At 35.6% G+C, this 12,803-nt stretch overlaps 1 protein-coding gene across 2 annotated transcripts; it reads right to left on the bottom strand.

Moving 5' to 3' along the window:
- Positions 1-370: 370 nt before the first annotated feature.
- LOC131690841 (sulfur globule protein CV2-like) lies at positions 371-9,615 on the bottom strand. Of its 2 annotated transcripts, none has more exons than XM_058976904.1 (3): positions 9,467-9,615; positions 876-1,134; positions 371-798 (listed from the first exon to the last, which is right to left on the bottom strand). In XM_058976904.1, the coding sequence occupies exons 1-3, from the start codon at positions 9,482-9,484 to the stop codon at positions 752-754; spliced, it is 324 nt and encodes a 107-aa protein (XP_058832887.1). In that variant the 5' UTR covers positions 9,485-9,615; the 3' UTR covers positions 371-751. The 2 variants fall into 2 exon arrangements, with proteins under 2 accessions (XP_058832887.1, XP_058832886.1); XM_058976903.1 differs by having other exon boundaries at positions 873-1,134.
- Positions 9,616-12,803: the final 3,188 nt, after the last annotated feature.

Consider the following 12,803-nt stretch of genomic DNA (forward strand, 5'->3'; position numbering starts at 1 on the left):
TGAATAATTTGTCGTAGTTCGACAATTATAAAAAGCGAGAAATTTGTGGAGAGCATTCAGATGTAAAATTGACAATTTCATCATCTGCTGTATATTTTTACTGACTAATTACTAAATACTTTACTTTTACTGACTAGTTTTCTGGTAAAACATAAATTTAACGTTTCTTACACTGATTTCTGAACAAACAAAATCTGGATAAAACTGGAGAATGGTTTAAAACGCTGGAACATTTGTCTGTTTAATTGGATTGTGCAAAACAACTGAAAGAATCTAGCATAACTTGGAACTTCGATATCGCTGTAGAAACCAATGTTCAGGCACGGAATTAAGGATTCTCGTTCGGATACTAATTTTTCAAACAACAGGCTATGTAACAATGTTTTTATATAAAAATACAGAGCGTATATACAACAGTTTTTTTTGTCTTTTTCTCTTGAACTTGGCAGCATTTCTAATATATAACAATAATGATTACAACAAACCAATTGTAACCAGTGGGACGACTTCTTTTGCCTTTTAGAAACTAGAAAACGTAGAAGAACTTCACCTCGAAAAAGGAGGAATTATCGAACAAGTAAACATCGATTATTATCCAAGTATTAAACCTTCAGATCAATTGTCTAGATAATAGATAAAGCATAGCACTGAGTCAAGTGTGGGATGGAAGAAATGGGTAGCGAGACCGGAAACGTATGGCGCAGGTATGGGACAACATTTCAGGTGATGGGATGGGCGACTTCCTGTGAACTTAGTACCAGTATCCTCCGTACAGTCCACCGTATCGGTAAGGGTAGCCTGTTGAAAACAAAAGGGATAAAGAAAAAAATCCAATAAAGCGAGGCACTCGTGAGCCTAATATGTGAACGCACGACCATAACCGTATGAGTATCCTCCGTATGGGTATCCATATCCATATCCATAACCGTATCCCGGGTAGCCACCGTAGTATCCATAGCCGAAGGAGCTAGCACCCTTCAGGTCTTGATCCTCGTTTGCCGCTTCTAGGTCATCTGCATCAGCTGGAGCGGCCGCGGCGGGACGGGGGACGATGGGTTGCCGCGCCGCCGGTTGCTGTGGTGCTGGGATGGCGGAGGCGAGAGCGAGTAGAGCGACTACGGCTAGCAGAATGGTCTGTAAAGAAGGCATGTGTTATCATTATTATTTTTGTTTTTATAGTATGGTGTATTTTTTAATTTAGATCACTATCCGATTAGAAACAAATAGCACAATTGTAACTCGTACTGATAATTTGTACACAAACTTTCCTATTAAATATTGTTATAAAGTTGAAAACGTTAGGTGTTAAAATAACAAAAAATCAATAAAAAATTTCTACGACTCTCACATTTATAAGGTAGATTTTGGTTGACGAGAATATTGAGCTATGTTAGAGCAGTTTCAGTTTGTTTCAAAAAGTTGCGAAGCTACTCTGTATCGATTCTTGGTAGTCAACCCAAGGGTGTTGCCATCTGACCAAGATAAAGCACTGATTGGTTTTTATTTTTATCGCTGGTTTGCAACCATTAGTATTTTATATCAATCAGGTTCTTTAGGCAAGAAGATGATTTGGAACGGAAACAATCATATCCCCAGCAAAGCGGTTTTGATTTCTAATTACGAACAGTTTTGCTGCGTACCGTAAAACGGGGGAACATTGATCAATTTTTTAGTTTTTCGAAAAACTTTCTTCAAATCAGGTAGACGCAATTGTTTGCATTTTTAAAATAAGTACTGGTACCCATATATATTGAAAACGTCCAAATTGTTTGGTAATTTATTGCGTTTTACTATAAAAATAACATAAATTTGTTGTGAATTTTTATTCGTTGTTTTCGGGGTAACTTTGATCAGCAAAATATGCGTATCAAAATTAGAAATAACGCACCAAATATATATACGATATTGTGTTGTCTCGTAAGAAAACAAAATTGCCTGCAAGGATACAGCCGACTTTTATCGAACTTTTTCGAGAAAATAGTCGAAATTAAATAGCAGTAAAAATCTCGGATTTTTTAGAAAATTATTGGACAAAAATATTCACGGTTTCTAAAAAAGTGATTAGTTCAGTTGAAGTTGATTGATTTCATTAATATATGAACAAGGAATTGTTTGATCAGATTGAAACGATGCGTGAAAGTTGTATCATTTTCAATTTGAATTTATGTTCATAAAAGATACATTAAATGACAAATTAATCGTTGCCGGTAGATGCTGAACATGTTTAGAATATGGTTTGTATTTTATTTGAATGATTTTGTTAGAGGGAATCATCTTATCGCACGTCACTGAAAAAAGTCTCATTTGATCAAACTTAACTTGGTGATCAAAGATGCCCCGTTTTACGGTACTTTAAAACTGCTTTATGCTGCCGTTCTCTTTGTTGCTTCATTAGAAACATGTTTAGAACTGTGTTTTGAATACACAGCACATAACTCAGGCTCGATAGATTTTCGAGTCAGGTAACGACCTAAGGACACGTGGTGTGGTTAAGTATTAGATACATAATTTTGACTGTTCTATAACATAAAACTAAAAATTTTAAAACTTCGAATTACTTTCCCCAGCTTGAGCAGGTTTTCTTTTTAGTTTAAAAAGTTGCCACGTCATGTCTTAGGCATTACTGGGCTTAAATCTTTTTTCCTCGGTTTATCCAGTCTGAGTATCTGTGCTGATAGATTGTTGTTCACAAAGTTGCTGATTGTAATCGATTAATGCCAACAAATGGTTGAATAATTGAAAATAATAGATTAGTTTAAAAGTAAATGCAGAGTGCATGGTGTTGTACTTGGTTTTAGATTTTTTTTATATAGTAAATTGTAACACATGGGAGCAGGAGAGTTGGCTATAGTGTGTTTAACTGAAGATTGTATAGTCTACAGCTCGTATCCAGTCGATAGTTTTGACAGATTGAGATTCATTCGCGAATTTGGTTGCACGCCCTTGAAAGGGGCTATATTTTTGATGTAGCCGGGATCGTGTCATGTAAATAACCCTTTAATTTTTCACCAATTGCCAATCCCAAACTTCTGTGATTGCATAACGCAGAAATTTAAAAGAGCTTAGCTTAGTTGACCGCCCGTGAGTTTCCCGTGATTTATCACAGCCTGTTGAAATTGCATACTGCTTCCGAGAACCTAGCTCTACAGCTCCAGTAGGACAACTCTCGAAAAAAATTTACGCCCAAAGTATTTTCTTTTAGAAATGCCACCTAGTTTACGATCAAATTTCTTTCTGTCCTTCGCGCATTGTTGGCAACATGCAAAATTTAGATAAATTGTATATTCCTGTAGAATCTGTTTCTTTTGTGCTAGACAGCGAATTCTGAAGCTTTTGCGGAGATGGATCGAATTATCCTGTTTTTAAATACTAGCCCATTAGAACCCTGGAAAGGGAGAACCATATTTGAATATTTTGTGTTATTTTTAAAAACTTGGAAATTGCAAATTGCATGCATCTGCAAAAACATCGAATAAATTGGGTCTAAAAAAAATTAAAGGTTGTATTCAAGATACGACCTAGGAGACAATAAAAATGCAGCAATTTTCATAAACGTTCAATATCACCCACGAACGAAAATTTTACTGTTAGGCTTATCGACTCATTTTAGGACTGAACAGTAGTCTTGATTGGTTGAAATTATTTCGTTCACTCTGGTCATCTTGTATCTTGCATGTTTATTTTTATTTAATTTCGTCAGTTGTGAAATGGACGGATCCAAAACGTACACTGATGTAGTGAAGACTTCGCAACTTCCAATCACCAAAATTAAGCATACGAACGCAGAAATCGGAAAAGAAAACCGAGTGAGAAATTCTACAAAGATCCTTCCGAAAATCTTTAAAATCGATTCCTATGAAACCTTACACGATTCACCGACACGGACGACAAAAAATTTCCACAGCCAATGAGATCATTTTTAAACAGGGGCAATTTGTCAAAAGGGCGTAGAAGTTTTTATTTGGATTAAGTTAAAAAAAATTCTGTTCGATTAGCGTAATTTGGTCAGCAAAAGCATCGGAGAATAAGTCCATGTTTATTTATTTTTTGTGTTGTTTGTCTTGAAAAGAAAGAACATAATTTAAACCCTAGATTGTTGCACTGGGGTACAAATGTACCCTATCTTCGGAGCCGTGTGAAGACGAAAGTTCGGCATTTACCGACCTGGGACCCTAACCATAATTCAATTTAGATTTCATAGTAAGAGAAGGAAAAGGTGGTAAAGCCAATTTGCTTTTGGCCTTCGTGGAAGCAGGAGTTAAATTTGGTGTGGGGTACATTTGTACCCCAGTATGCGGTTACCGTTAGTGTTTTGTTCTGTCGATGGAACTGTGAATCGTGATAATACCAGTTTTAATACTGGTTGTTTTACTACGTAAGTAATAATTAGTATTAGGGAACCATTTCTAGTCATTTATTCAATTAATTTAATTTAATTTTGAAGTAGAAAAAAATATTCGTTCTGATTAAAGCTGATTTTTCCTTTTTTGGCATTGAAAATGTCTTACTGCAGTATCTGGGGCAGGGTGTCATTTTAAAATCTAAAATCAAACGATGTCACGTTTTTGCGTCACTATTTTGAACACTATTGACTTTGTTGTTTATGAACGGATTTCCGTCTTGTTAGTACCAAACAATTCGGAATTAACTGAAATTATGTTTTATTGCTCTATTGTTTTTATATTTTAATAGCGCACCTTTGAAAAACAAAAACAAGCAAAAATGAATAGATCTCGGAAGACGTGAAAACTCCCATACATCAGTCAATCTATCCCAGGCAGAGCCGACAATAAGGAGCACCTAAGCAACTCAATCAGATACGGGAGGCTATTTATAGAGGTACCGCGTGTTCGTTTGCGTCAGTCCTTGCTCCATTTTCGCACGAGTAAGACCTGGACAATACTGTCCGGACGATGCGATAAGTTCGAGTCGACAAACATGATGATTTGCAAAGTGAGTGGGTAGAGTGGGCTTGGGTTTGAACACTGCAGAGTACAACGTGTTTGTATGCTGCTTGTGAGTTTGCGTTGTGAATGGACAAAGGGAACAAATACTTCGAATATAGGGTAAGGTGGGGCAAATCCGACCTAGTAAATGGTTTTGGCTGTAAAATGCTCATTTTACATCGCATCAAGTCGTTTTATATACCAAATTAAAGGTTAGACTCCTGGGCAACTTCTTATATATAGCATTTTATTTGGATCTTGGTAATATTTTGTGATACAAGCGTTTTACAAAAATGTTCATTTTTGCTGTTTTCAAAAATGGTGGGGTAAACCCGACCCCCTATGTTTTTGGTTGATTTAGTGCAGATATTATCCAAATTTTATGGTTTTTCAATGATAAATCAATCAATGTTGTGTTATTGAAATGTAACATGAAGAAAATGGAGTTCAATGTCAATTTTGGAATGCTAAAATCACGAGCAGTAGCACGTAATGATATTCCCATTTGCATCGGAGCAATTGCTCGACGAATACTATAATCATCACGTTTTGTGTCTTTGCATAAAAATAATAAATAATAACAATAAAAATATATTTCTATTTGAAAAATAAAAATTTTCTTAGCAAAAAAGCGGTCGGATTTACCCCAATATTTAGTGGTCGGATTTGCCCCACCACGTAATTTTCCATTACGATGCAATTAAAAAATAATATGAAAAAGGTTGAAGTAAATTCTTCTATGCACTTTGTAGGACTTTAATCAAAGAATTTAAATCCACTAACATTTATTATGCAATCACTTTAACAATCAGAAATATCCTGTAGTCAATGATGCACAAAAGTCAAATCAAAAGTTGTAATAACACACTTTTTGTCGTTTGAACATCTCAATGTAGACTAATGAAATGCTGTCATACCACCATTATGATTATTTTCGATGCTCTACACGACAGCATTGATATTAGTTCGCATAGTGCTTCTGATTTTCGATAACAGAGGAGGATCGGGTTTACCCAACGGTCGGATTTGCCCCACCTTACCCTACGTGATGTGTTTTGGCGCTAAGGCATCTGGTATGTTTATGTATGTTTAAAGAACGGGAAAACTTAGTTGGGCGTCTACTGAAATGCGGGGGTGTGTTGAAGATGTTGCTGGGTGACCGGGGGTTTATTTTAGAGCAGTGTCAGAATTGATTTTCGTTTTAAAATGGTTAGAATTAAGCGATCTTTCGTAGCCAACTTAAAAGTAAAACCGTCTGACGAAGAGAAAACATCGATTAGTTATTATCCCAGGTTTGCAAGCATTAGTATTTTATGTTTATATAGGAGGGATATTTTATATAGGAGGCTCAAAGCAAAAATGGAACGGAAACTATCACCTTGCGTTTTGCTTTTATTTTTTCAAACATTAAAACTGGTATACGCTGCTGTTTTCTTTGTTGCTTCATTTGAAACACGCTTAGAACGTCTGTGGTAAAGTTCTAGATTCATAATTGTAAAAGTTCTCTATAATATAATACTGAAAATTTCAAAACTAGAACTTTAGAAGAATTAATTATGGAAAATTTAATTGGAAAATATTCTATATTTCGTTGCAAAACCGAATATTTAATTTAGAGAGCGTGGGCTTAAACTCAGTAGAGTGCTGATTGCATAGATTGTATTTCACAAAGTGGCTAATTGTAATCGATTAATGCTAAGAAAGAATTGATTAATTGAAATAATCGATTAGATTAACCCTCCGGCACTCGCGCCAATGGCTCCCCGAATGAGCAACCGCTGGTGCTGGAAGAATATTTCGTTAGAGTATGGAATCTTGAAAAAGTTGCATTATCAATGTCACCGTGGTTGTATCCTGTACACAACCCTTTAATTTTTATTCTCCATTTTTTATAGCTTTTTTAGCTTTGCAAGTGTAATTTGCGCACAGTGACTGCTACAACAATAGCGTTGCATGTTACCAATGTATTACTGATCAGAAATAATTTTTTCATTTCAATTTACACCCCTTTTTGATTTTTTTTTCCAAAACCCAATTTTTCAACTTTCACTCTTCCAAATAATTGCACTTTTTCAAAAATCTCGAAATTATATTTTATACTGTTTCTTGGCCATTCTTTCAACTTTTAGAATCACTTGATTTTTTCTTTCAAATCGATCGAAAATTTGCAAAGTTAGTCACGATTTTTTCACTTTTATTTTGTTCAAGCCAACTTATGTATGATTGATACAATAAATTCCGTGCTTTCACCTATACAGCTGTTTTTGCAATTAAAAAACGAAGAAAATGATATATTATACATTTCCTTTTTTTTGCATTTTTGCCTGCAAATTGCGATCAAACGCATGGGGTATGTTTGTACTCCAGTGCAACGTTCTAAGGTAAAACAAACTAAGTGTAAAATTTTATGGTTAAACGTCATTGCATCGTAGTGAGTTTGTCAGCAAAAAGGTTTTTCTAGCAATATAAGGTTTTAAATTTCATACTAATTGACAAACAAAGCTGTAATTTTATTACAAAATATTATTCTAAATGTCATTTCGAATTTTAACGAAAATCTTCCAAAATGTGATAGTTATCGAGATATTTGAAATTATTTGGAAACTTAATAATTAGTAAATGTCTTTTTTCTAAGTTATTCGCGTTTCTCCAACATGAACCAATCACCATCAAATATTTATCATTTTAAACAGAAAAAGTTTGGCTCATGGAGAAGTTAACAGTAAGAAAGTTATCCTAACGAAGGCTTATTTTTCTTATTCTTACCATTTGCAGTCAAAAACACAATTTTCTTATCGAATATGATTTTAAATGCCATTATAAATCAAAATACTCCTGATAAAATTTTTCGAAAAGTTGTAGTTTTCGAGATATTTTAAATTCTGTTTCAACAAAAACAATTGTTTTGTTTTATTACGACTTTTTCAAAAGTTAGTGATATTCCTCTTTTAAGAGCATTACGGTTTTCAAAAAGATACATAAAATTTTCTGTAACTTTTTTCTGACGTATTGAGAACTATTTGACAAGAAAATAATGAATACATGTTTCAACTATAGGGTCTATTGAATTATTTTCATGTAGCATACAAAAGCAAAATAAAAACATGACTAAAAATAACAATTCAAAATTCAAAATAAAATTCAAGAAAAAATCAACTTTATGAAATGTCTATAAAAAATATAGATATGGACTCGTTAGGCACCAAACAACGCACGTGTTGGTCATTAACGGCTCGACCTTTTTCATGTTATAGAGATATTTAAGAAATACGCCCAAATTAAGATCGGAAATAAGTAAGTTTATTAGGTTATTCAAATATTGATGTTGTGAGATATATTTGCAATCGCATTTTATATCGCAAATGTCTAAGTTGACAGTTGTTATAGCTTTAATAACAATTCTGCATGCCAATGAGTAATCTGTAACTTTTTCTGTGAAATTAAGAATGTACAATGGCGAATTGTTAGTACATCAAATGTTATACAAAGCCACCTATCGCTTAAATGCGAAAGAATTATTTTTCTTTTGTCGTTTACGGTGAGCAACTCTGCAAAACAATAAGTCGGAATTCTCTCTTACTACAGTGGCCAGCTCACGACGAAGAGTTTTTAAAGAAAGATAAATTGTGGAAACAGTGACGATTTTCGCAGAATAAATCTATGTTGTTCATTATTAAAAAATTATTTTTTCGATCATAAAAACATTCAAATTTTATTCAATTTAAAATTCTCTCGATCAAGAACGAAATGTACTATGGGAGAACTTCTGAAAAAACGGGTCGACCGACGTATTGATTGACATTTAAAAAAAAAGAATGCCGTAAATTCACCAATTTTCACTATTTTCACCGAATTTTTTTTTTACAAACGCATCAAGAGATGTTCTTCTAGATATCCTTTAGCTGTTTTGGCAAATGTTTTGGGCTGTTACAACTAACATCCCCAAATGAGCTTTTCCTCATCTAACATTTCTGACCATAAATTAGGTGAAAAATATCAAGTAAATAAATAAATTAATAATTCAACTGTGCACTTAAAATTCACATAAAATGCGCTAAATTTAACAGATTTCAACTCGATTGATTAGCCACACAATCGGTGCCCATCAATTAGATCACTCGAACAAAGGCCTACTCGTGAAACAACAATCTAACGTTTTTCTAACATTTTTCTGAAACGGAGCTACTTAGCACTGAACCAGCATCGAAGTATCCCTTTCGAGCTTCAAGCCCATACAAAACTCTTAAGTTGAAACAGTATTTTCTGGTAGCAACGCATTAATTTAAAAAAAAAACTAGTAATTTTGAATCCCTGATGGCACATTCACTAACGATGATCACACCGTTGAAAAACCGAACAAGGAACAACGATTTTTATCACCAGCAAACAACGAAAGACTTCAATGTTCTTAAGCGACGAACCACAACACCACACACCGATTTCCACTTGGTATTGTCAACCGAATATTTCTGACTATCCGCTATCCTTATAGGTAGTACATTCTGCCAATCAACACTTACTGCTTTGAACGATGCCATTTTTGTTCGCGACTCTGGGGGTGCTTTGTTTACACTATCACAGCGACTGTTGAGTTTTGCTAACGTTCGAGAACTGACTGCCGATAAGAAGTTTTCCGAGCACTTTTATAGCTGATTGCAAGAACAGTTGGCCACTGACTACCGACTAGTTCTAGCTAGCAGCTGCCACTAATAGTATGGTGAATAGCTCTAAATGGCGGCCAAAGTCCCGTACCAATGCTTAGTAGCCGCGGGGTGAAATTGATAGGTGGTGGAGACGCGTGATGATTTGATTAGAAGCAATGGCATGGCTTGTACGATTACCATTCCCTTCCCCTCCCGATCCACTCAGGTGACTCACAACACACGACGAACATCTTAAATATCGTAGTAGCCCCAGCAGCAGCAGCGAGGTTTTCCATGCGGTTCTACTACGATGGCATGTTTTCAATGTCACTTTGCTTGTTAGGTTGGGTTTGGGAATCGCCAACCGCCCCTTGGCCGTTGGCCGTTGCGGGTATGGTTCATCGCATTGTTCTTGGCCTGACCACGCCAACTGGATGGAAATGGGGACGCGAGTAAGCTCGACTGCCAATTATCTGAGCGGCGCGGTCGAGGGATGAAGATGCGTTTTTTGCTGCTGGTAGCTAATGTTCTTCGTTTGTTTTTATGCGTCGGTGGGAGTTTTCTTCGGCGCAACGCTCGAAAATCGATAGCTGATTTGAAGATGCGAAAACAAACCGAACGTGGAGGTGTGGGAGTAACCATAAAAATAACATAGTGGAAAATTGTGTACATGGTCAATTATTTATGGGTTATTTGCAATGGGAAATACGAGGTTCCGTATATGAGGGCACTTTTGTGATGAATAGTATGAGAAATTATGTTTATTTGAATTCCTACCGTGAACGCGTGGGTGTTTGTTTGAATTACAATTCAATAAGATACAAGCTTCAGATAGCTTTGTTATGTAATTAAATAGGTCAAGATTTATTTATTCGAATGCTTGCTCCATCTGATTATCAAGAACTTTCTAACGATACTGATTATTTCCGAATGAAAGTGAAACTTTGATTATTGAGTAATACAGAAATAAACAAATAATTGGGATAAGCAATCTTTACCATTTACTTAAATAAAACTATAAAAAACATAAACACACATGTTACTTGCATTGGTTGAATGGAAGTAAGCGATTCTAATGGCTGTGGTTTTATCATTATTTATTTATCCAATTACTGCAAAATAGGTGCCTAATTGACTTCAATCAGAGATAGTTCAGCTAACGGTATGTTTACATAGGTTGCATCAGCAACCGAAAATACATTGCATGCTGATTGAGAAACGGTTTGCATAAAAATAGATTCCTTGATTAATCTACATATTATCAATGCGATACAATTTGTGTCAGGATTGATGCATGGTGTAAAATTCTTTTGGTTAACCACCAATGGAGCAAAAGTTCATAACGCTCCTCATTTCAATCATTAATCTTATCTCATTTCCAACAATCAAGTCATACACAAAAATAACGTTCATGCAATAATTAACAAAAAAAACCTATTTTAATTCACCTAGCGGTGCAATTATGCCTTTCTCAATCATGAATCAAGAGAATATTATTATACATCACATGACAACTATATACAGGAAAATAAATCATTATTCGAGTTCTAAAATTTTGAAAAAGAAAAAACAGCCACGGTAATATTGAACTGAAAAAAAAGGTGCGAAATCGGCAAAGTCCCAAAAAGTCGATTTTTATAAAAAAAAATTTTTCGAGATAACATAAAATATCGACGTTTCGTGCATTTTAAAGATGTTTGGCATCAAAAATACGAATTCGATTTTTGAAATTTCATGGGGTCCCCCCTTTGAAAAAAAAAATTGAGTTCCGGCTTATATGGGAATTTCATATGTGACCGGACGATTTAGTCTATATTTCCGGAACCATATAAGCGATCCGTACGAAATTTTATAGACATCTATGGGGATATTATAGCTATAATTTGGGACTAAGTTTGTGAAAATCGGCCCAACCATTTCCGGGAAACTGATGTGAGTTCGTAAATTTTGAAAGATGGCCGCTTTTCCCGGGCACTTCCGGAACCGTCTATGGTGGTCAATGTAGTCAACGAAAGTTTGGTTGGCCGTCGGTGACCTAGAACAGCAAATTTAAGTTGTTTGAGAGACATTTTAGCGAAATTTTTACCTTTTTTGCTTTCATCGGAGTATCGGTTTGAATCACAATTTGCTATGTGGTCGCACGCCACAACCTGTAACTCCGGAACCGGAATCGGATCGAGATTAAATTAAACAGTCATTTACGGGGACGCAATACCTTTCATTTGAGGCCAAGTTTAGTCGAATCGGTCTAGCCATCTCCGAGAAACCGATGTGACTGTTATTCTGAATTTAGATACATCCGCCGGGGCTTCCGGAACCGATGATGGTGGCCAATGTGGCCAAATAGACTTTGAATGGATGTTAGTGACCTAATACTACAAATCGAAGCAGTTGTGGTCACATTTTGGAAAAATTTTCACGTTTATACATTCATTGCAGAATTTATTAAAAATCGACATTTTCTGCGTGTTCGTACTCATCACCCTGTGATTCCGGAACCGGAAGTCGAATCCCTTAGAAATTCAATAGCAGCCTATGGGAACGTTGCACCTTTCATTTGAGACTAAGTTTGTCAAAATCGGTTCAGCCATCTCTGAGAAAAATGAGTGACATTTTTGGTCACATACACACACACATACGCACATACATACATACACACATACATACACACACAGACATTTGCCGAACTCGACGAACTGAATCGAATGGTATACGTCACTCGGCCCTCCGGGCCTCCGTTAAAAAGTCGGTTTTCAGAGCAATTGCAATACCTTTCTATTGAGAAAGGTAAAAAGGTGCGAAATCGGCAGTCCCAAAAAGTCGATTTTTATAAAAAAAAATTTCGAGATAACATAAAATCTCGACGTTTCGTGCATTTTAAAGATGTTTGGCATCAAAAATACGAATTCGATTTCTGAAATTTCATGAGGTCCCCCCTAGAAAAAAAAAATTTGAGTTCCGGCTTATATGGGAATTTCATATGTGACCGGACCGTTCAGTCTATATTTCCGGAACCATACAAGCGATCCGTACGAAATTTCACAGACATCTGTGGGGATAATATAGCTATCATTTGGGACTGAGTTTGTGAAAATCGGCCCAACCATTTCCGAGAAACTGATATGAGTTTGCTAGTTATGAAAGATGGCCGCTTTTCCCGGGCACTTCCGGAACCTATGGTGGTCAATGTAGTCAACGAAAGTTTGTTTGGCCG

This window comes from Topomyia yanbarensis, chromosome 3 (genome assembly GCF_030247195.1).
Source record: "Topomyia yanbarensis strain Yona2022 chromosome 3, ASM3024719v1, whole genome shotgun sequence".
NCBI classification, from domain to species: domain Eukaryota; kingdom Metazoa; phylum Arthropoda; class Insecta; order Diptera; family Culicidae; genus Topomyia; species Topomyia yanbarensis.